The sequence below is a fragment of the Mustela lutreola genome, chromosome 2 (genome assembly GCF_030435805.1).
Source record: "Mustela lutreola isolate mMusLut2 chromosome 2, mMusLut2.pri, whole genome shotgun sequence".
NCBI classification, from domain to species: Eukaryota; Metazoa; Chordata; class Mammalia; order Carnivora; family Mustelidae; genus Mustela; species Mustela lutreola.
Window position 1 is genome coordinate 82,247,787 of NC_081291.1, and position 25,043 is coordinate 82,272,829.

Consider the following 25,043-nt stretch of genomic DNA (forward strand, 5'->3'; position numbering starts at 1 on the left):
TTGCCAATTTCACTTCGCATTACTTTTTTCCAAGCCTTCAGCCAGGAAAAGGAAATACAGAATTGAAAGCTCTTTATTTAACCTCTCCAGTAAAAGCTTTAGAAAGAGAAAAGGCTGAAACACTCATTTCCCAGAAGTAACTAAATCATCACCTAGGATGGCGTAAATTTGATTTCAGCAGAAATGATTTTCAGTCATAATTTCTAGCACTCTCAGGAAACCCTGAAAGGATACTTTTACTTCCCTGACAAAAATACATTTTTGTTTTTGTTTGCTGTAATTGTAAGACATGGTCACAATTCATTTTTAGATGATGGTCCCTAGGAATTTTGTAAAAGCAACTTCTTTTGCTCCCCTCCCCTCCATTTGCTTTAAATCAGAAAAAAGAGTGTTGATTTTTGGTGATTTTTTTTTTTTAAAGTTGACCAAAACATGAAACAGGCACTTGAGACATCACTCACTGGGACGTGAGCCATTTTCAAAGCAACAGGTAAACTATGAAACATTTCTATATGACAGACCTTTAGCTTGTCTGATGTAACAAAAACGGCAAATGAACGTGCTCCAGGGGCGCCTGGGTGGCTCAGTGGGTTAAGCCGCTGCCTTCGGCTCAGGTCATGATCTGAGGGTCCTGGGATCGAGTCCCGCATCAGGCTCTCTGCTCAGCAGGGAGCCTGCTTCCTCCTCTTTCTCTCTCTCTCTGCCTGCCTCTCTGCCTACTTGTGATCGCTCTCTGTCAAATAAATAAATAAAAAAAAAAATCTTTAAAAAAAAAAAAAAAAAAAATGAACGTGCTCCAGAGATTTTTAAACAACAAGCAAAGTAGGCATTTCAACAAGCGTTTATGAACTTTAACCATTAGAAAATTTATAAACCACTTAAAACCACTAAATTAAATGTATTGTTTTCACCAAGCCAACATGAGAAAAAAAAAATACAGGCTTGCAGGCTAATTCAAAATTCACCCTCCACTTCCTGTTTATTCATATGCCAGGAAAAAAGAAAAAAAAGACTTCTCTGCATTTTCAACCAAAAGTGATTTCTCAATGTAGAACAACACTTATCCAGAAGAAGGAAAGTGTTTTCTCCTTTAGTAGGATCTATTACTGGGAAGAGCCAGATTGCCATTTCAGCTGTCTTGATGTTTCTCCACACAGAAGTAGTTTCTAGACGTTGAGATTTCTATTTATTTTAAAGCACTAAGAACACACAGCGTTCTTGAGTCTTTCTTTCCAGTTGCAAGTCCTTAAGAGTTTGCTTCAAGACAGTATCAACGACAAAATAAGCCTTTGCACAGAACGGTTAAGTCTGTGTTGGAAGGCAGAAATTACTAAGAAAATGAACTTAATTTTGGCCATGAAAGGCATTTTCATGTTTATAAATTTTATAAAAGTTTTCATTAATGCATCATCACCAACCCTATATAATTAGATGCAATTAATTATATAATTATATAGGATGTATAAAATTATACTATGTGCACTACCATAGAATTATATACCTGCTTATGTCATTTATTATTATATTAATTACTCTATAATTAGATCTAATTTGTGATAAAGTCATTCACACACTGAGGCCCTACTATGTGCAGAGTGCTGTGGTGGACCCTAAGACCAGCCTCAGCCCTCTTAAAGAGTTTATAGTCTAGAAGAAGAAGCTGGTATCAAACCAATGCCTCCATAAATAATAAGTTGATTACATTGCAGTAAGTGCTATAAAGGAGAACAATAAAAAATGCAAAAGAAGGGACTCTAACCTGGAGGTAGGTTAGAGAGAAGTCTTTTTCGAGGAAATGGTATTTAATGAATCCCAAGCCCTTTTAAAGCCTGGCCCATCCCCAGTTGCTTACATAGGGCTCTGCAAAACTAAGGTCTACGGAATGGATAAATTTCCATTTTTCCACATAATTCTTCTTAAGTTATTCTGAGTTCCCTTGCCTTCCACTTCTGCCTCGAGTACTCCTCTCCTCTGGAACATACTTATAAAATCTATAAGATCGTCTCTTGTTTAAAGCCTTCCCTGAACATGTCAGAGGGGTGAGAGCCTTCCCTGAACATGACAGACGGGTGAGAGTCTCACCAAACCCCCTAGGGATCATAGCACACGGTACACACACTATTGGTCCTTACCCTTCGTACATCCATTCAGGCCATAAATATTTACCACGTCCTTGTTATCCAACAGGCACCCATCTATGGGCTTTATAAATACCGGGATACAGCTTTGGGAACCAAACACATAAAACCTTTCCTTTCTACACCTAAAACCTGTCTCGGAAGGTGTTTAATAGATGTCTGATTAATGAGAGAATAAGTCAGTTCTCCACTGTCAGCTGATGTTAACAGGAGAATAGCTCTTTGGGTCTACGAGGGGACCCACTTTGTGTGGTTCAAAAACTCTAATAATGAACTTGATGGCGAGTTTCACAATTCACTGTAGCTATTACAGAATGCAGACACTGTCCAGTTTTTGTTATTGCCTTTCGCATGGCACATCGTTCTTGGGGCTCAACAGAAGCAAGCATCAGGGCGGCAAAGCCAGAAATGTTCTCGAGGCAGAGCTTAAGGTTCCTGTTTATCCATGCCAATCAAAACAAAAACAAACAGAAAAAAAGGTCATTTTAAGGGCCTTGGTCAAATAAAATCATTAAGCACATTTATAGTATTTAATAGAAGTTCTAAAATTAAGTGCAGGCATCCATCTTCCTGCTTACAAAACTTTTTGTGACAGAGCATACTACTTGCGGTCTGCCAGGAAAAAAAACAGCCCAGCAGCCGAACACTGTCATGGAGATGAGGGCCTCCCTGCTTCAGAGGCAAGGAAAACAAAGGCAGTTGAGAAAATGGACAAAATTAGCCCTGAGGGACTGAGGGGGCTAGTGGGATTTAAACTCTTAAAGGCTGCTTTAAATAGAAGCCTACCAACATGACCTTGAGCAAACATTTCCTCTGTGCCCTTGTGGGTAAGACACACCACCAAGGGTATACCCGGGGGCTCTCCACGGGGGCTGGACAGTGGCTCCCAAACGCTAGTGTATGCATGGGAAGTTTCTACCAGTCACTGGCAAAGCAGAGAGAACAAGGACAAAGCACCATTTGGGAGGGTTCTAGGGTGGGTGGGTCCTGTAACCATCCCCTCTTGGGAAAAACTGCCTTGTAAGCTCTTCTTTCTTCTACTTTTTGTTATAAAAATGCCATTTCTTTTATAAAATGATCAAGAAAACAGGGTTGTTTTTCTTTTAAAATATACTCCCACCTGTTTTTAATTTGTTGGCCCATAAAACTCCAGAACATCACACACCACTGCTTCCTACCTTCTGTTTCAGTGCAGCTAAAACAGTGGAATATTTTCCAGCAGGCTTAACACTTTAATCCTAGCCCTTGAAAAGACCAGCTGTGTGACCTTAGCCATGTTCCTTCATGTCTCTGAAACTCAGTTTCCTCATCTGTAAAATGGGTATCATCAAACCTTCCCCCTATAGAGCTCTTGCAAGTATTAAATAAGAGTATAAAATGTCCCAATGGCTGGTATAGAGAAGGTATCCAACAAGGCAGTTTTCTCCTTCCCCTACCTACCTCTCAACTTATAGCCACACCACATTAGCGATCCCCAACAAGAAATGAGTACAATAATAAGTATAGTTTTTTGGTTTTTTTTTAAGAGTTTATTTATTTATTTAACAGAGAGAGATCACAAGTAGGCAGAGAAGCAGGCAGGCGGGGCGGGGTGGGGGGGGGGAGCAGGCTCCCCGCTGAGCAGAGAGCAGGATTCGGGGATCGATCCCAGGACCCTGAGATGACCTGAGCTGAAGGCAGGGGCTTAACCCACTGAGCTACCCAGGCGCCCCATGAGTACAGTTTTACCATTATTTGCTGTAGGACTGGGTTCAAACTTGTGAATTTTACTTTTACAAATGTGTTGAGTCCCAGAAAAGCTAACGGATATAGCAAAGAAAGGAAGAAATAGCCCTAGATCCTAAGTATTTAGTTTCTGCCCTGAAATGTTCTCCCCGTTGCTCACACAGCTGGTTTCTTCCAGCCCTAAGATCGCCCCCTGACTCCCAAATAAATCAGGTGCCTCTCCACTGTTGTTTATAGACCATTCTGTTCCTTTTCTTTCAATTCTAAATTGTTTATCATTTGTACATTATTTATACAAGACAGTAAGTTCCAGGAAGAAAATCTCCCGTGTTCACTGCTGCATCTCCAGTGTCTGCATAGGCCTTGGGATGTAGTAGGTGTTCAATAATTATCTGCTAAAAGATGATGGAATGGTGAATACAGGCTATTAGAAGAGACTTACACATGAAATAAGGAGTTCACAGACGACAGTATATCGTCAACAGCCAGCTCTAACAGACCCACCCTTTTGCAAGGTGACTTTGCCACTTTTCCCTTCAAAGGTGGAGTCTATTTCTCCATCCATCAGACTGAGGCTTGACCATGTCACTTGTCTGGCCAACAGGACGTGAGCTAATGTGATGCAACCAGCGGTTGCACTTTGATGCTTTTCCTCTTACTGATGGGGACCCATCTACCACCCTGTGAACAAGTCCAGGCTAGGCTAATGGATGAGGAATGAGAACACAGGGAGAGGACCCAGTCATGTGAGGCCACCTAAACCACCCGACCCAAGACAAGCCAGCCAAGACAAGAAAACCTGCACAGAACTGTGACAAGACATGTCTGTTGTTTTAAGCCAACAAGCATTGATTGGGTTATTTTTTAAGCAAGAAAATCTTACTAAGACAGCCCCTCATTAAACACATCCCACAAACCTCTCCAAAGTAAGATGCTAGGTGCTCCTGGAAGCAACTCACTTATAAGGAAACTGCTAATTTCTGTAACTTTGGATGATAAAGAAGTGGGAGCTCAGTGAGACTAAAGGGGTACAGTAAAAACAGAGAGAGAGAGGAGTCTTAAAGTTCCCACCTTGGAGCTCTGGATAAGGAGACATCAACTTTTTAAAACACCATTTCTGAAGCAAGTGGAAAAGAAGTACTGCATTCCCCAGCCTACAGTCCATCAGAAACAACTGGCCTGGCACCTCTGGCATGAGAGCATCAGCTCTTGAGTTTTAGAAATCATAAGAAAGAATACATCCTCCTGTACTTTAGCAGAGCTCAGGATGAGGCCAAGGGCCAAGTGTGGCCCACTGCTTATTTCTATAAATAAAGTTTTATTGGGACACCTGGATGGCTCAGTTGATTAAGCATCTGCCTTCAGCTCAGGTCATGATCTCCAGGTCCTGGGATTGAGTCCCACTGCAGGGAGGTGGGGGGGTGGGGGGGGGTGATCCCAGCTCAGCAGGAAGTCTGCTTCTCTCTCTCTCTCTCCCTTTGCCCCTCTACCCCCACTCATTCTGTCTCTCTCTCCAATAAGTAAATAAAATCTTTTAAAAAAATAAAGCTTTATTGAAACAAACCCATGGCCATTGTTTGCCATATTGTCTGTGCCTCCTTTCATACTACAGTGACAGAGTTGAGTAGTTGGGACAGAGACCAGATGGCCTTCAAAACTAAAATATTTACTACCTGGCTCTTTATGGAAACCATTTGCCAACCCCCATACTGGAGTAATCAGGGTAGATTCAGTGGAGTGGTTGGGTCTTAAACTAAATCTTGAAGGAAAGAGGCAGTGTTTATTTTTGGTATAAAGAAATAGAGAATTGGTAAAAGAGTTTTATAAGAAAGAGTACTAAGAGCATAACTGATGTTACATCGCCATGGAAAGTCATTAAATTATTGATAATACAGACCATAACTGAATGTATATACCACTTACTATTTGCCAAGTACTGTCTATATGCTTCGTAGTAACTCATTTTATACTCGCAGCAATATTATGAAATAGATGGTTTCTTATCTCCATTTTTCCAGATGAGAACAGACAGACACAGAGAACTAAAGATGTGTGCCCAAGGTCATAGAGTTATCAAATAGTCTAATTAGAATTCAAATCCGGGTATGCTTACTCTAAACTCCATAATCAATATAAAATATGATAAAGCCCAAAACTGTGCATATATTATAGCTATGAGCAATGACACGGTTTCTGAAGGACACATGAAAATCAGCTTTATCACTCTCTATTGCTGAACCTTCTTGGCTAACCACAACACCTGTTCACTTTATGTACTCTTTGTCCCCTGCAAAAAACTGCCATGGTTCAGCTGGAAATCCCCTAAAGGGGACATCCCAATGGTGCATCTAGTGGTTATGTTGCCATGGTAATGCTGTGTTAACACAGTAACCACTGGCCATTCCAAGAGGCGGACCATAACCAATTCCTTAAATTTGAATTTGAGAATGCCACTGTTACCTAAGAAAACAGAAGGTTCTCTTTCCCAAACAATAGTCAATAAGGTCATCCTGGTCAGGACAGGCTGAAGCCACCTTGGGCATTATTTCTTATAGATATAAACTGGGTTCTCTTTAGGGGTCCTATTTTAGAGCAGGGCTCCCAACCCAGAATACTGATCTTTGATCCCTAGCCAAGAAATGGGCCAGCCCTTATGGTCGACCAGGGACCCATGGTGTATCTGCTGGGAGGCCAAGAGGATAACATGCATCGGGCCCGTTATAAACACCCTACGTAGAGAGGCAGAATTCCAGAGGAGACGTTGGTTTTGATGCATTACCTTATTATCACATGGGAGAGATTCCTAGTAGATAATCTCTAACACAATTAAGAGTGAGAGGGAGAGAAAAGTACAAGCAGATGGAGCAGTAGGCAGAGGGAGTTGAGGGAGAAGCATGCTCTCCACCAAGCAGAAAGCCCACTGTGGAACTTGATCCCAGGATCCCAGCTGAAGGCAGATGCCTAACTGACTGAGCCACCCAGGTGCCCCAAATACAATTAACTTTGAACAGATTAGCAGAACTTAAACTGATATATCTCCTTTAGAGGACATTTTGGCCATTTGTATCAAAAACCTTAAGAATGTTCAAAGCCAATGACCCAGAAATTCAAATTCTACTAATTTATCCTAAAAAAAAAAAAAAAAGATCACAGATATACCTCAAGGCTATACATTAAAGTATTACTTGTAATAGAGAAAAACTGCAAACACTTTAAATGAACACAGAATTCATTAAATAAATTATGAAATAACCATAAATTACTACATTAATGTTATAACCACAAAAACTATGCAGTTGTTTACATTTTGATCATGAAAGACTATTAAATTTAAAAAGCAGATTAAAACCAGCATCTAACATAAACTTCTATTTTTCTAAAAGCCAAAAATAATAATACATATATATATGCACTCATAGAAAAACAGATTTAGCAGAGGTTTTCTCCCAGCATAGAACTATGGTGGTTTTAATTTTCTATTTTTTACATAATAAATTTTGCACTGTTTTAGTAACTCCTTTAAAAAAATGGTAACAATTATATTTAATTTTTTTAAATTGTGTTTCTCTCCTTTGGCTGTTAGATTATTATACCTTGCCCTTATGGTTTTCAGTTCTGTGAATTCTACCACTATGTTTTCCCAGTAAGCCAAAATGCAGAGCAGTCTTTCTCAACAACCTAGGGGAAAGGCAGCCCATATTTTCAGAGATCCACCCACGATACAAAAACCCTCAAATCCGACAACTGGCTGACCAGCCTTATTGGGCTTTTACTCTGATAAACAGCTACACCATAACAAGACTCTGACTGCCTTCATCAAGTTTATCAACGTTGCCTGTTCTGGTATGGGTTTTGTTGTTGTTGGGGTTTTTCCTAAAAAGAGTCAGAGTCCAAAATTAAAACAAGAGGTCAAGGAAATTAGCTGACTAAGAGCTCATTAAAACACTGTGTACTGTACAGATTGTGAAACAGCTGAATATTGTAGGGCCTGGAATGTGGCAAAGAAGAGAGATGTGGGGTAATTTCTTTTCCCAGGACAGAACAGGAGCAGGTAAGCTGAGTTAGAATATAACCACATTCCGAGCCATTTCTGGACAGGACGTGACTTAACATTTTTTGAAATAAAGGAGTGTCTTTTCATTTCACTCCAAATGATCATTAGGAAAGGGTTTATTTATATATTGCACAACAAGTGGACAAAGTCAACTTGTGTTTGGCTGTGGCTGTCCAAAATATCAGGATAAAGTTAAGTAGGTTCAGCTAGCAATCAATAATAAAAGTAATAATTAGACGCACAAATGTTTGGCTTTTCATCTAGCTGCCAACTGGCAGCCGTGTGAACTTTCCTGATCACCTTATCTGAAGCTACTGGAGGAAAGGACACTCCTTTAAAACAACCAACACAATCCCAGAGGCAGAGAGATGTTCCCTAAAGTAGCCTCGCTCAGTAAAATAATCCATGTTTATTGCAGTAGCTTGAAAAGAGGAGAAAACTCATAATTTCAGGGGCAGAGTGACATTTCTGTGTCTGCTCAACCTCTATCTTTAAGCACCCATGACTCTCCAGACTTGAGTGTGGTGCTGTGCACTCAAGCTAGGACCCTATCCGCTCTGGGGCATGGACTGTAAGGCATTCAGCGTGACAGACTCCATACTAAAATGATCCCGCTTGTCCTTACCCTGTATTCCTCCCTCTTAGAACGTGACTTTGCTGCCCTTTGCATTAGACAGTTGAGTTTCTGTTCCCACCTCCCAAGTCTCACCGGCTTATGACTTACTTTGACCAACAGAACACGTCAGCAGAGACACTGTGCCACGTGTGAGCCCGGGCCTCAGGATAACTCATATGCCTCTGTTCTTCCTTCCAGAACCCTGCCTGTGCAAATAACCCAGTACCAGCCCAACAGGCACTAGAGACCACAAGGGGGAGAGGTGAGACACCCAACAGGAGCCTTCAGTAACCCCCAGAAGCAGAGCCACGGAGGGAACCTGCAGCTGACTGGAGATACACAGCAGAGAGTAGCTGAGGGCAGGTGAACCACCCAGAGGAAGCAGGCTTAAAGTGCTGTCCCACAGAACCGGAAACTAAACGCAGGGTGGTCGTCTTGGGCCCTCCAGCTTTAGGAGGGTTTGTTACACCGTAGTGCCCAACCAATCCATATGCTGACAACAGATGCTAACTCTGACAAGCCAAATACAAAATGCCACAGGGCACCTGATGGGAGCACCTGTGATATTCCAGCATGCTGAAAATTGCAATGAATCATCCAATGGATCTATATACAGAACAGATCTGACCAGCTGTAGGAGGGACCCTAAAATGGCTGTCTATCTGGAAAAGGGCTAGCTCAAAACAGTCATAGCTCCTTTGAAAAACTGTGGATGAGCTGGATTTGTTTATGAAGTCATTCTTCGTTTCTTTTCTCTCTCTCAAAAAAAAAAAAAAAAAAAAAAAAAAAGCAGCTCTTTCATTCAATTAAGACTGTTGGACACGATAGGAATTGTCTAGCTTGATTCAAAGCAGCCATATCCTCTCTGACACATGTTCAGCCTCCACCACTCCATAGGCTGGAATTTTAAATCCAGCTCTCCTGAATTTATGACACGCGCACACGGTAGCAAGTCCCTACAGGCTGAAAATCAAACTGTAATTCAAAGGCCACAGGGCTGAGGAAACAGCCAGAAGATAAATCCCAATTTCAACCTTGGATTCACAGCAAGTTGATTTAGTGGACTGTCAGTCATATTTAAAAATAAAATAAAACTACGAAGACAGCAGACGGCATGTTCTAAAGAGAAACAGGATGATGCTTTTCAGGACTCCTTCAAAAAGCTCTTGTTACCTGAAAAGAACTGTTCTGTTATTTTAAGGGCCCTAGAAACATTTGGCCCCCATCAGTCATTTGCAGAAGTTTCTGAGTTTTTAACTAATGAGAGAGAAGGAAGAAATGCAACCATCAAATACAACCGAGCCCCCCACAGTAGAGGTGGCATTTCAAGATGGCAAAGCAGCCGGTTTCTAGAGCTGAGCAGGTTCCCCCCACCCAACAGAGCACAAGGAAAAGGAACGCACGCGGGATGCAGAGGCGCGGGTACTGACCTTACAGCCCTCACAGGCGCTGACTCCATAGTGGTACCCCGATGATTTGTCCTGGCAGACGAAGCAGGGTTTGTACACACGGGGGGGAGGAAGTGGAGACGGAGGGCTCGGGACCAGTTCCTCAGAGCTGGTGCTCTGTGTTTCAATTGCTGTGGTGGAGATGGGTCGGGGTGGCGGGTGGAGGGGAGAAAAAAAGAGAAAATGGGTCATTTCATTTCTTTTTCACCAGCGAAATCATAGGTCCCAGTGCCAAGTTCAGCAAGAACACCAGCAAAAACAGGCCCACAAAAACACGGGTTGTTGTCGGCCAGGCTGTGGGGACATGGACAGGATTGTGGCGCTCTACCGTTCACAGAGCAAGCATATTTGCCCCTCTCCTTCATGGTGCGTCCCAGCACTGTGAGGGACATGATTTTCTCTCCATGCTGCCCCTGAGGGAAACAGAAACTGGGGAAGTGCCATGACTCGTCCAAGATCAACAGGCCGGTTCGTAGAACCAAGACCAAAGTGAGATCTTCACACTGCAACACCCGGTCTTTCTGCTCTTTGTTTTCCTTAGCTTCTGATGCACATGGAGTCTCTGAAATGACTTTTTTGACCCAGTTGCTCACTTAGCCAAAAGTAAGTTTCCCAAGACAAATGGAGAAAATGCCCACAGCAGCCACTGGGCAAGCATCTGGGGAGGGCCATGCAGCCATGACGGATCGTCATTAATAAAAAAATCGGTAAGACCTTGGCTACTCCAAGACTGCTCCTTGGACCAGCGGCCTCAGCGTCCACTTAGAGCTAATAAGAAAACAGAGCATCAGGCCCCCGCTCAGGCCTTGGGAATCAGAATCTGATTTTGAACAAAACCCTCAGATTGCCAAATATACAATTAATGTTTGAGAAGCAGTGGGTTATACTGATGATGGCAGAGTCATTCTGCTCTTTTTCCTAGATTTAAAAATACAGGATTTCCCCATTTCATTTTTTAACCACCCAAATTCCATGGGAAATAGGAATTCACAGAATTTATTCTCCCATCCCTTCTTACCAGATTTATGTTCCAAGTCAAGACCTGGCCCTTTTCCTATCGCAGGCAAAAATGCACACAAAGTGTGATGGAAATGGGGAAGGGAGTGAGTGACCCAAAGTCATTCAGTAATGTTCCAGAATATTCCAACCTCCAAATTTCTTTACAATATACAGTATATTCCCCAGAGTGTAAGATTTCCAGTTGTTCCACTACTCACAATCTTCCAGACTAGATATTCTATTGACTTTATTGTCCGATAGCCAAACCTTCAGGAAGATGGGGCAACTCTACTTCTTACACACATTGTGGATCCATCCTCATCTCATCATCCTGCTACCATGCCAGGCCAGCAGGCCACCATCATCCCTCACCTGAGCTACTGCAACAGCCTCTTCAATGGTCTCCCTGTGCCTGTGCTCCTACCCCTGGGTCCCTTCTTCAAATACAGAGTCAGATAACCTTTCAAAAAGGTAAAAGCAATCCACCTCCCTTACTTGTCTAAGGCCCTCCACTAGTCGCCAATTAGATCAAAGTCAATCTCATTATTGCCTTCTACAAGGCTCTTTATGATACGGCCCCTTAGTAACACCAACATCACTGAGATCATCATTGTCATTTATCAGACCTCTAAACACTTAGCTTCTATTCCACCTCCTGAATAGGGCAAGCTTTTGTACCAACATAAGGCTACTGCACTAACCAGGTAAACATACCTGGAAATTCTCACACTGCCACATGTCTGGTGACATTTCTTCACCTCTTAGATCTTAAATGTCACCTCCTCCAAGATGTCTTTTCTAAGATGTCCCTTCTCCCTCCTGATCACTACACCCCATTATTTTATTTTCTGTAAAACCCTGACTAGTACACCAAAATTTAGAACGTTTGTTTATGCACAATTTTATATTCTACCTGTTACCTTCCAATTCCGGATTTCATGAGGCCATGGAACTTACCTGCATCATTTGCAACTATGTTCCAGGCCAAGAAGAGGTCCTGGCACATAGTAGGTAAGATATCTATAAATATTTGTGAGTGAATACATGAACTTTTCCCTGCTCCCTTTGCGTTTTCATTCCAAGTACTAAGTGCCCTTCTAAGGCATTAAGGTAAGACAATTACAAATCAAATAGCTTTCATATACTCATTTGCTTCTTTAAAAAATTAATTATCCTTTTGGAGTAGAATCAACTATAATTATAGTATTTTCAGAAGTATCTTGGAATGAATTCATTACAGTGATGCAGGGCTAGCAGATAAATCTATTACAGTCTTTACTGGTTAGAAGATGTCTGGGACGAAGACGGCCCTTACTCTGGGCAGCTTGGCACCATTATGACAAGTATTCTACATAAAAGTTAGCATCCGAGAAGTCACTAAAGCTTATCAGATCAGCTATTGAGCTGTTAAGTGCAAAAGCAGTCCCAACACTAAGCTAATCAGCTTCATTGGAAGCAAATGAGTAATAATGACATCAACAAGAAAACAGTACTGGTTAAAAGTACGGAATAATGTGTGGCTCTTTGTTAAAATCTAAGAAAAACAAACATGCAGAGAATCACCCCCAACCTTCTACTCAGAGAAAAAGCATGGTTATCACCCCAGCATACACCCTTCCAGACTACTTTCCTAGCCAGATAAATGATTCCGGTTTGTTTGTTTGTTTGTTTACTAAAGAAGACTTTTACTGTAGATTTTGTTTGGGATTCTGTTTAACTTATTATGTCATGCGTTTATTTCCTTGCCCATAAATATTTTTCCTGCAGAACATTCCATTATGATGACCCTCTTTCTAACTAATCTCAACACATGCCTATTTAAGATAAATTCTCTGAGGTGTAATTACTAGCTCAAAAGGTATGGTTATTTAAAAATGTTTTGTTACTTTTTACTTCATGTTGATAAACCGACTTCTAGAAAGGCTAGGTCACTCCCCATATATCAATACAAGGGAGTCCTTCCCTAAATGCCTCCCCAAAGTCTTGGATTGGTTTTATTTGTACGGCTCTACTTCCACCCAAGTGTTTCAACAACTCTGACAGAGTTATGTCATCACCACCACGATCAATCCTGCATTGTGTTTGCCACAGAAGCAATGTGGGGTGTGTGTGTTTTAATGTTCTACTCGCTCGTGTAGAACAGCTAATCTGGCTTGTCTAGGAAAGTTGTAAATAGAATTCTGTTAGGGCTGGATTCAGCTGTCAGAGTTATGCCCTGAATTTCAAAAGTGGGTGGTAATTTCCATAAATATGTCACTTCAAATACATGTCCTAAAGGGAATCCAGCATTTCACCCTCCCAAAGAGAGGAAACAGAACTTGGGCAATTTAATGCCCAAGAAACTCAGGGCAAAGCACACTTTTAAAAAGGCAGGAGACCTCACAAACCCCAAAACATTTTACAAAGTTTGGTAAAAGCCTTTTTCTGTGGATAAGAGTCACTTGTAACAAATGGATGAATCCAGAATGCTTTTCCTGAACAGGTGCCATGAATGGAAATGTTCTGTTGTCAGTGATCAATAGTGATGGCTCTAGACTTTTATTAAAGCTGTGGTGATTTCACCAGTAATGCTATGAACCTTTCCATGTTTGTGTGGTGGATGGTCATGTGTTCAATCACTTATTCTGCTGAGTAGACCACAGCATGCCAGATATTGTGTTCGAGGCTATGGATGGTGCATGGTATAATGCCTTAGTCTTGATGGTTTTGCCAGATGGAAAATAAACCAAAAACGAGAATATAATACAGTGGCTCTCTAAGCCGGTTGTACATTAGACCAATGTAGGTAGCTTTTAAACATTCTAATGCCCAGGTTGTATCCCAAAGCTATTACGCCAGACTATCTGGGAGTGGGACCACGAGTGTATAAATAAATAAACAAACAAACAAACCCAGGTGAGTCCAAATTGTAGCAGTTTGGGGACCACGGATATAATAAAATGCCAGAGAGCTAAAAGCCTTTTTGAGCCCAGAGAACTCAAAGGAGACTTCCCAGAGGTGACCAGGCTGTGTTTTGAAGGATGAATGAGTTCTTTCTATTGAGGTTTGTAATTTAAACCCTACAAATGCCATAAATGAATCCCACACAAACATAAATAGGAAAAGCCTTATATATGACAAGAAATAATCATCTTCAGAAAAACTGTCCCACTGATGGTAAAGAATTCAATATTGGTGCTAATATATACTCAAACAACCCCCTCCAAACTGATAATCGATGGTCCTGTATTTCCTTTGTGTGGTCTCTACCACAGAGAACAATGTGAAGCAAAACAGAAAAGCAAATCTCTGTGGTGTGGTTGAATGCCAAAGCTAGCCTTAAGCAAACACGTCAAGGCAAGTTCTAGAATTACAACCAGGATACGGCATCAATATAAAAGCAGATCTGTACTTTAACGCAACCTCTGGACTCTTCAGTAAAAATATACTTTGACCAAGTTTATTAATGCTCCTCTTCCCCTTCTATCCTCCCCCTACCACCACCACCAATACAGACAGTGGGAAACAAGGGAGGGGGGCAGCCTAGGGCTCCTCTCCCACTAGCCATTGTTGGTATTTAAGAGAGCTACACAGTGCTTGGCCATTGATCTGTTCACTGTCATCCTGCTTAAATCAATAATCTATTAGTCCCTTTAAATTAGAGTTAGATTCATCAAATGCCCTTGAGAGGTCTCAAACATCTTGTTCCTTATTCCAGGCAAGCACAATCAGTCTATGGAATGATAAAATTTTTGCTCAAAAACTCTGCAGGCTCAGCAGACAATGTGTCCTGTATTAGCTCATTCAGCGATCTCAGGCAGGCCAAAAAAGCAGTTTTTAGACTTCCCAGGGGGGAAAGAGGCTTGTGTCATTCAATAAAACAACTGCACTCCAACCATCCTGATGTGATTTCAGTTTGGGGAAGCAGTCTTTGAGGAATAATTTGGATCTGCTTTTTGCCTCATGCTTTTATTTATTTCCTTGCTTACTTATTGACTTACTCAGTTCTGTCTGGTGACTGCATCCCCAGTAAGCAACAGCCTCTGATGTGGCATCCAAACTGCTAACCAGATGGGCTGCCCTGCTTTGTCAGGGAATGGCCAAGACAGAGGAACTTCTGCTATTTGGGGCTAGATGGATGCTTGGCTCCGTGGGTCCCTGCCCAGAGCAGAGTCAGCACCAGCGGTGCTGAGGGGGCCTCTCTGGGCTGCACACATGCGAAAGGAGACAGTGAGCCGAACCAGATCTGTGCCGACAGAAGCTTCTAGCCCGTATTTGAAACCTTTCCATTCCTGCAACATGGAGGTGGCGGTCACTAGGGAAACACAGCTAGAAACACCTTCCTTCTAGAAAAATCCCTTCCAGGTTTTGTTTGCCTTTGAATTAATGCTCCTCAAAGTGTGGTCCAGATCAGCCACCAGCAACAGAAATTCCTGGGTGGGTGGGGGTGGGGGGGGCCTTTGCTTTAAATTAGCGATTTTCAAACTTCCTATGGCATAAGACCGTTTCTAACTTCCTCGCCCCATTCCTTCATGGGTGATAAAATTCAATAGAAACAAATCCCTGGGGGGTTGGGGGGGGGGACATACATACAACATCAATTTTTAGAAAAAAAGGAATGAAATTGAACAAGATGTCTAAAACGCAAGCGACCACTTAAAGGAAAAAGCAAGCAGTATCTGACATAGAAGGACTCTGTCCAATTGCTGTAAAAGTTTCTGAGCACGCGTATCTGCTCTCCTCTCATCACATACTGGAAACAGGCAGTTGAGGAACTGGCAGTGGTCCGCAGATGGCACTCAGAGAAGCCCTACTCTGACGGGCTTCAGATCCAGCGGTCTGCAGACAAAACAAAAACAAACTAAAGGGAATCTCCACAGACAGAGCTGGTGTGAGAGCAGAAGACCAGCGCTCCCAAGTGACACTGCTTTCTTGAACTCTGCCACAACTCCGGGGGTTAATTCATCCCCCAAATAAAACAAAACAAAACAAGAAGGAGGAGAAGAAGAAAGGAAGAAAGAAAGAATTAACGCTGTTGCCTATTTAAGAGCACTTGGCACTCACGAACTCAACTCACCTGAGAAAACACAGTATAAATGTCCTTGTTGTTACAACACACCTGAGTGTCATTTAAACACACGGAAAGTCTCCAACAATAGCTCCCTTCACGATTCCTAACATGCTTGGCATTTTTCTAAAGGTTAGATTAAGTAGCAGATAACATTTTTAAGAGAGAGCACAGTATACTATTATTTTTTCTTTGTGAGAACTAATTTAGTGCTGCCTAAACCATGTTGACAGATTTCGGGATTTTATGTTGGGCCTGATTAGCGGCAGGCAGGCATCAAACGTTATGAAAGCCCTGTCTTTTTACTAGAACCTTCCATGATTAAGACAGTATTTTAATGCACTCTCTGGGCAGCTGAGCCTTAAAAGAAAAAGGAGTTGTAAAGCAAAAGGCATTTCCTGCATGGCCCCGGGGGAATTTTGAGCCCAGAGCTCCCGGGACCCGGTGGGAGGGAGTAATTTCAGCTAATTAAGGGAGAATAGCAAAGTGTTGCATTTGGTCAAAACATTCAGTGGGGCTTCATTTTTGTTGGCACCAAAGAGAGCCGGTCTGGATTTTTTCCCCCTTTTTCTGTGGACTCACTGCAGGATTGCAAGGCCCACAGCTCACATACATTAGGGAGAAAGTCAAAGGAAACGCCAAAGTTCAACTAAAGTACAAGTAATTAGAACCAGATTCACCGCTGCCTGCGTGTCCGCATGCGCGTGCGAGCACGGGTATAGACGTTTTATTAAAATATAATTTACATGCCCCAAAACGTTAGAATGGGGGGAGAAAAGAGAAAAAAACCCCTCCAAACTGTCGCCCGATGGGAGGCGGGGTGGGAGCTTGGGGGGGCGGGTAGGGAAGGTCAGCTTTTAATCATCTTTCAGGAGAAGCAGTTTGCTTCCACACACATGGAATTTGCAAATCTGTAAACCGCATTGTGAAGTTAGGTAATTGCCAAACAAGAAAACCTTTGCTTTAAAATTGTCTCCCCTCACTCTGCTGCTGGATTTCTTATTATTAAGCAGCTCCAAGATTAGTCCAGGGTTTGGGGCAGTCAAAGAAGGGGTGGGGGGAGAGAAGGAAAACATCAACGCAGGCTCTGGCAGTCCTGACTCAGTAACCTGCCCGTGACCCTGAAGGAGTGTGTGTTTGCCCGGGTCACCCGGGATCCTGGCCGAGGGCTGGAGCTGGGTTATGAGAATCCCTGCTATTCTGACCACACATGCAACAGGTGCTGAACACAGGCAGGGGACAAAAGCAGGGGCCAGGGGAAGACTTTGATTTTGCAGTCCTTAAAGAAAGCTTTGCTTTTCCACAGTTTCGTCCCCGGACCGGCAGCATCAGCATCACCTGGGAACTGGTTAAAAGTCAGGCTCTCAGCTCCACCGGAGAGAGGCCTGCAGAATCAAGAGAGGCATCTTAAAATCCCCGAGAATTCCTATGCACATTAGCAACGTTTGAGACACCATGAAATGTCTTGCTACTGCCCTAACTTCCTGAAAATCCCAAACATTTTGCTGAGTCAAGTTGGCATGGGAACTCTGTCATCTTCCCCTTTGCATAGGTCCTTACTAAATACTCCACCTTGTTAAGTACTTAATACCTTGAGAACTTCGAGCTCTGTGTTTGTATACGCTCACCAGAAGCCAGAAGTCTTCGTTCTCTCCCACGGAATTCTGGCAGTGGATTTTAGCTGGCAGTGGGTTCAAAGTTGCTGGGGAAGAGCCTGAACAACTACTATCTGCTAGTTACTGAGCCCTTACTAGGAGCCAGGGCCTGTACTCCTTGCTTAATATGTATTACCTCATTTAACTCCTCCCCCCAAACCAGGGGGAGGGGCAGAACCAGGAAACCGGGGCCTTAGAATTAGGAACTCAGAATTAGGAATTTAAAAAACACAACACGACTCTCAGCCTTTACAAGAGACTGAAATGGTTTCATAGACATAGCTATTATTCTATGAAAACCCACAGCTTTTGCCTTCTCTTTTTCCAACTCCCTCATTTATCTTCTTTGCTAGAAACGTCACTGGGTCTGGTCTGGTCTGGTCTGGTCTGGTCAGGTGAGTTTATTCCAATTTGAGAAAAGTAGGAGTGTGTACCTCCCTTTCTTTTCATTCATGGTTATAATTTTCCAGACACCGATTCCAGACATGGTTAAATTCGACAAGATAGTTTGGGCTTTAAAAAGAGAGAAAGAGAGAGAGAGAGAGAGAGAGAGAGAGGGAGTAGTTCAGCATCCACTAATCACTCTGTATTACTGCTACACCTGCCTGGGCTCACGGCCAGCAAGAGAAATTATTCCTGGGACTGACTTCTACCATGGGAAGTGCTGTCATATTTCCATAAGGGACCATGACACATTCAACACCTACATTTCATTTTGATAATACGCTTTCTTGCTTCAAGGAACATAGTCGAAAATTATCTCATAGGTTGTTTTGGGTGACGTTTTTAACAGACGATGCTTTATATCACTATTTTCTAGGACATACTAAGATAGCTTATGACAGGGTTCAAATAAATTCTCCCTTAAAATCACTTAACAGGCCGACACATCTAACTACTTATTAATGATGTGAACTGAGAGGCATCAGAAATGGAGCTGCATTAACTGAGCAAATGCTGGAACTGGTCTCGGGAGCCACGTATAGATGAAGCTAATTGCATCGCAATATTAAGGTCCCCCTGAAGAGTTTATCTCAACACCAAATGATTCAGTTCAATATTCCACTTCTAATCAGGATTCCCATAATTTCTAAAAAAGCAATTATTGCACTAATAAATGACATTCTATTATCTGTTCAAATTTCCTGCACATAAAGTTGATTAAAACCAGAGTACTAAAATATATATCATCTGAGATACAAAATTCTTTGCTTATGCACTGCTAATATCTATTAAAAACCACGGTGATATCAGCCTAACAGAAAAGTTATGAGGAGAAATCTGCCAGAATACTATATTTAAGGAAGAGGACAATGAAATCAAGCTTTGTCATATGGGGATCCTTGCTATATTCCAAGAGGTGAGAAAGTTCAAGTGTGGTGACACTGAAATTGAGCCTAAACGATCTTTCTCACCAATATGATGCTCTGCTTACTTGGTTGTAAGTGGGCTGCAAAGAAGTTTTTTGGTTTTGTTTAGTTTTTAAAGGTATACACTCGTGAGTGGTATCAAAATAACTTTGAGCCCATTTAATCCTCACTGTGTGGGTTTTCTTGGTTTCTAAAAAGAACTAAAACACCATAAGCCTGCAGAAAACGATACGTAGGAAGTGATGGGAAGGGCGTGGGCTTTCCTGCCAGATGAACCTGGATTTGGATCCTCCTTCTGCCACTTACTAATTTAATGGCAATACAGTTTACTTCTTTCAGCCCTAGTATTTCTTTCAGAAAAATGCAGCTAATCCTAAAAAAAATTCCTGTTGGTGAAACAGAGACAATATTTGCAACTTCCCTGGCACATAGTAAGTGCTTAATAAGTGATAGCCAACCCTTACCTCCCCACCCTCCGCCCAACATTTCTCTTCTATCTTCCTTGATCTAGGGGAGCAGTTCTTAACCAGCATTGATTTTGCCCCCCCCCCAAGGGACATTCTACAATGTCTGGAGACATTGTGGCTGTCATAATTGGGGGCTGCTACTGGCATTTAGTGGGCAGAGGGCAGGGATGCTTTGAAACATAACACAAAGCACAAGACAGCTCTGCTCCCCCCTTCACCCCAAATGAATTATCTGGCCCAAATTGTAAATGGTGCTGAGGTTGAAAACGCTGATCAGGGTAAGGATGCTACTTGTGTGGAGACTTTAGGACAAAGCAGTGGGACAGCAAATAAGGTGATTTCCTGCAGCACCAGAGAGGTGGGCCTGGCATCCTAGCGGACCAAAGGCAGAAACCAGGTTCCTAACTCTGCCACATACCAGCAGTCACTTTCACTTCCAGAGCTTCCATGTCCCCAACCTGAAAAGTGGAGATGGCAAGCACACTTACTACATGATAGGTTTGACACTTTGTGAACTCCATAAAAAATACATAAAAATAATAGCTACCACTTCATGATTAGAGTATTTGGGGAAAGGTGGGTAAATCCTATCTTAACATGACTAATATTGTTCCCTGAGAAGGTGACAGAAACAATCTCTAGAGTCTAGTCAAATGAAACAGTGCAACAATATTAACAGTTAATCTTTGTGGAAAGTGTGCTGTGGCCGAGCTACTACTCCCAGCTGTTCTAAGCATGTTCCACAGATTAATTCATTTGGCCCCCATAATGACCCCAGGAGATAGGTAGTCTTCCTGTTTTGTTCTTACAGGCAAGAGACTGGGGGCACAGTGGCACTGTTCAAGGCCACACGGACAGCATGGGCAGGGATGGGAATGCACATGGTCTGGGGTTCATGAGAAGGAGAGTGCCCCAGGTGTTGGCAGAAGACAATGACATCATTCGTACCACAAGGAACTTCTTGGGCAAGACGATGGCATAGTCCCTGCCAGCCAGTCTGAGAATATATAGGCTATACCTAAGATGGACAGACAGAAAGACACACACACACACACACACACACACACACACACACACAGTGTTATCCCAGCATAAGGACCAAAAATAAAACTGGGAAAGTAAAAAAGAAACTAAGCATTCAGAAATAATGCCCTCTTTTCTTTCCAGTCAGAGCAATAAAGTAGGAAAGTCCCTGAGAAGCAAACACAGGAATTAGAAGGCCGGGACACACCCACACACGCCCACAAGCCCCTCCCATATCTTCCCTGCCCTGAGGAGAAACCAACCCCCAGTAGGCAGGATGGCCTCTGGCCGTGCTCCAAGGGCGTGTGATTACACACTGTCAGGGCAGTAACTCAGGCCAAATGTGGCCTGCACAACTGCCAGGTTTTGGGGTGAGGAGAGGGAGACAGGGGGACAGCTCTGGAAGCCCCACGCCTAAGCTAGTTTTCCCTCTCTTGCCAGTGCGTCACGTCTACACTCCTTTAACCAAAGCTTAATTGGTCCCGAATTTGAAAGCTGTGCCATGCTCCTGGGTCACTGTCTATAGATCTGGAAAGCTCCAAATGAGGGCCCGCACTACTCTTCCCAGGAGGACCGGGGATGGGAGGGAGAGGCACTAGAAGCAGGACAATAGTGCCCATCCTCCCTGCACCTTCTAGCTGACTTGAGAGTAAGAAGGAGACTTTGTTAGTGCTGGAGACGAGAGCATAGCATATCAGGTCAACATGATGCACGTGGGGACACTGACAAAATTCTGAAGTTTCCATATGGAATGAAGTTTATGGAGATGCTATCACGGTTGTGTTTTTCTTTCATAACAGTGATTTTTCAGTATTTCTCGAGAACAATGACAGTTTCAAAGTGTTTTAATTGTAGTTCTTTAAAAAGACATTGCCAAAGGAAACTTGAAAAATTAACTCAAGAGAAATGATCACCAGTCTTCCTACTGGGAGGAGTCCCCAAGCTCGGGTCTTTTTTGGATATTCCTTCTTTCAGGGAACTTCCCATCTTTACAGATAAGTTGAGGCTTGTGGGATTGGAAGTGTGAATTCTGATGGCGGCTGGTCTGTGTTTAAATCCTAATTCTGCTACTTACTGTGTGACTGTGAGCAAGTCACTTAACTTCTCTGAGCTTCAATTTTTCCTTGTATAGCATGAGAGTGTATCCCTCATTAGGTCATTGTGAGCATTAAATGATAAATCACTGTAAAGGGACACAGTGACAAGCAGGAGCACAATGCCTGTCCCATAGAAGTGTCACACAAGCAGAGTTACCATCGTTAAGGTATCGAGGATCACACTTGTGCTGCTGAATCTCAATGTCATTCACCTTCTGATCTTTTTTTTTTTTTTTTATGATTTTATTTTTAAGTCATCTCTACACCTAACATGGGGCTTGAACTCCCAACCCCAAGATCAAGAGTGGCACGCTCCACTGACTGAGCCACACGGCACCCCACCCTTCCCATCTTTCTCCTACACTTTAGACTCATGTCTTGATTTGCTGACCTTCACTTGCATTTTCCTTACCCAAATAGCGGCCATGCTTACAGAAGAGATTCTTTACAAGCCAACACAAGTAAAGCAGTATGTGTCAGCTTTGCCTCCTTATGATCTCTCTCAACAGTCCCTTCCTTCTCAGCCAGTCAGGCATTAAGCCAAAGTGCTACCACAGTCCTCTCTTCATGGGCTTTCCTGGCCCGTCCTCATTCCATGTACACAGCACCCTCAGAAACAGCATCTCTGACCACCTCCTGAGGCACTACTCAGTGCTTAAAAGAATGCCTGGTACACAGAAGGGGCTCAATTCATGGTAGCTGAAAACCTCTGAGTGAAAGAAAAAAATCTGCATAGAAATTCTCATATGTGGGGCGCCTGGGTGGCTCAGTGGGTTAAAGCCTCTACGTTCAGCTCAGGTCATGATCCCAGAGTCCTGGGATCTAGTCCCGCATCGGGCTCTCTGCTCGGTGGGGAGCCTGCTTCCTCCTCTCTCTCTGCCTGCCTCTCTGCCTACTTGTGATCTCTGTCTGTCAAATAAATAAATAAAATCTTTTAAAAAAAGAAAAAGAAATTCTCATATGCGATATCATATAAATGAGACATTGTAGCCAGGTCAGTGGGATCTACAAACAGCACATATTACCTGGCAGAAAAAGACTCAAACACTTCATGTGTTGGCTCTCACATCATCCCATTTGCTCGCTTATGACAAGAGTGTGAAGAAGAGCAGGGATTATTATCATTATCAGTTTTTTTAAATTTTTATAATTTTTTTTAAAGATTTGATTTATATGGTAGAGAGAGAACAAGCAGGGGGAGCAGCAGGCAGAGGGAGAAGCAGGCTCCCTGCCAGGCAATAAGCCTGATGCAGGACTCGATCCCAGGACCCTGGAATTGTGACCTGAGCTGAAGGCAGCACTTAACCAACTGGGCCACCCCATGCCTTGATCATTATCAGTGTTTTAATCTCCATTAAAGTGTGAAGCTACACAGAGAAGCTACAAGACTTGGTGAAGTTCACAAAGGAAATGGCTTGATCTAGAACAGGCTTCCAGAATCCACATACAGGGTTATTATCAATGAGAAACTAAAGCACTCATTTCTATTCTAAAGCATCTTATTAATTTGTTCATGTCTTAGGACAAGGTTAGCAAACTTTTTCTGATAAGGGCCACATAGTAAATATTTCCAGTCTTGTGGGCCATATGGTCTCTGTCACAGCGATTCAACTCTGCCACTGGAGGAAGAAAGCAGCGCTAGACAAGACAGAAATGAACAGGCATAGCATGTTCCAATAAAACATTATTTATAAAAAATACTACAAGCCAGATTTGGCTTAGTTTCCTGACCCCTGCTTTAAGATAAAGGAAATTAAAACTATCCCTTCTTATAGTAACTGGACATGTTCCCATAAAATCCATGCTTTTCTTTGCTTCCAGGGTAAAGATAGACCATGACAGCCATATGTCACAGAGATGTGGGAAGTATTTTAAGGATGCTAACACTATAGTGCATATAGTATTTATATGCACTATAAATGTGTAAGGTCTGCACATTTCCTTCAAAACTAACCTCATGGACACATTTTTATTAGTTAGGGAGGTCAATATGTCTATCATAAATACATTTTAAAATTCCTTCCTACATATTCTGTCTATTGGGATTATTTATCGTGCCTTATTCCCTGGCCCAGAGCCAGGCAGAATATGGGAGTTTTAATACCTTTAATCCATTACATGGATTTTTTTAGAGCTCCATAAGACAAAATAAAATGCACTCTCATGGTCATATATGCAATAAACCTAATATGCCACTTAATATTTCATGTCCCATTTTATATTTCAGTTGTGACGGTTTCCAGCTTTCAGTGTGCAAAATGACATATTTTTCAGCCATCTTTTTGCTCTGATTTTTTTTGTTGTTTAGACAGCAGACAACTCGTTACCAATAAATCTCACTGTGGACTCTGAGGGGTGACTATTATCACTCCCCAATGTTCTAAGGAGGTATTGAAAGGATTGTCCACTGACACACACCACCCAGTTCATTGCAATGTGAACTGGTCATGCTTATTTTTAATTAGGCCGTGCTACCTTGCTTTGACAAAGAGGTATACATTTATTTTTACGGCTATTTGTATGGTAAGTGGTCTCCACAGATGGTCTGGTCAATGAACCACCCCTTCAGGAATCCACGCCAATGTGTAAGGTCCTTCTTCTTGAACCTGAGCCGCTACTGTGATTTCCAGCTGATCAATAGAATGTGGCAAGAGTAATGCTGTGTGACCCGTGAGGCTAGGTCCTAAGAAGCCTCACAGCTTCCATCTGGGTTTCTGGGAATGATTATTCTACGGGAAGCCATGTCCAGGGCCCTGTGACCACCATGCCATAAGGAAGCCCGTGTCCTAAGAGGAGGCCACAAGGAGAGAAAGATGCCATGGCAGTCTCTGGCTGTTTAGCAACCTCAGCTGGGGAACTGGACACGTGACAAGCCTTCTTGAACATCTAGCCAGGTCAAACCCAAAGGTGAGTCCAGCTCCGGTCACTTGCAACTACACCCAAGTGAAAGAGCCCAATGAGACAGAACCTCGAAAGTTAATGATAAATTGTGTTTCAAGATACTAAGTATTGAGTTGGTTTGTTAAATAGCAATGAGTGAAATAGTTCCATAATTGTTAGTTAAAGATTATTTTGGTGGAGCCATAAAGAACCTGTAGAAAGGGCTCACTTCAACTCTTTTAGAATCCGATAGATGATAATTTGGCATCTCATGTACTGTACACTTTGCATGCATTCTTGTCAGGCCCAAGAGCAACTGGAATAATTCCATCTAAAAATTATTAAGAAATTCTGCATGAAAAGGAGTATGATAATTGCTCAGCTATAAATTCTGAGAGAGTCATGATTAAAATAACATAGAATAAGGCCCTTAAATTTTTTTTTAAAGTTGACTGGAATAAAATGGGCCCTTTTTTTTTCTCCTCAAATTGCTTATAAAACTCATTCATATCCACCTGAGCCCA

The 25,043-nt window shown here is 42.4% G+C and overlaps 1 protein-coding gene across 5 annotated transcripts in view; it reads right to left on the minus strand.

The window, feature by feature from the left end:
* The window catches only part of RARB (retinoic acid receptor beta), a 378,824-nt gene that overhangs the window by 127,105 nt on the left and 226,676 nt on the right, over nt 1-25,043 (minus strand). For all 5 annotated transcript variants that reach the window (XM_059162464.1, XM_059162466.1, XM_059162468.1 and 2 more), the window contains exon 2: nt 9,964-10,112. In XM_059162464.1, coding sequence (XP_059018447.1) covers nt 9,964-10,112 — 149 coding nt within the window. The remainder of the gene's footprint in view (nt 1-9,963; nt 10,113-25,043) is intronic.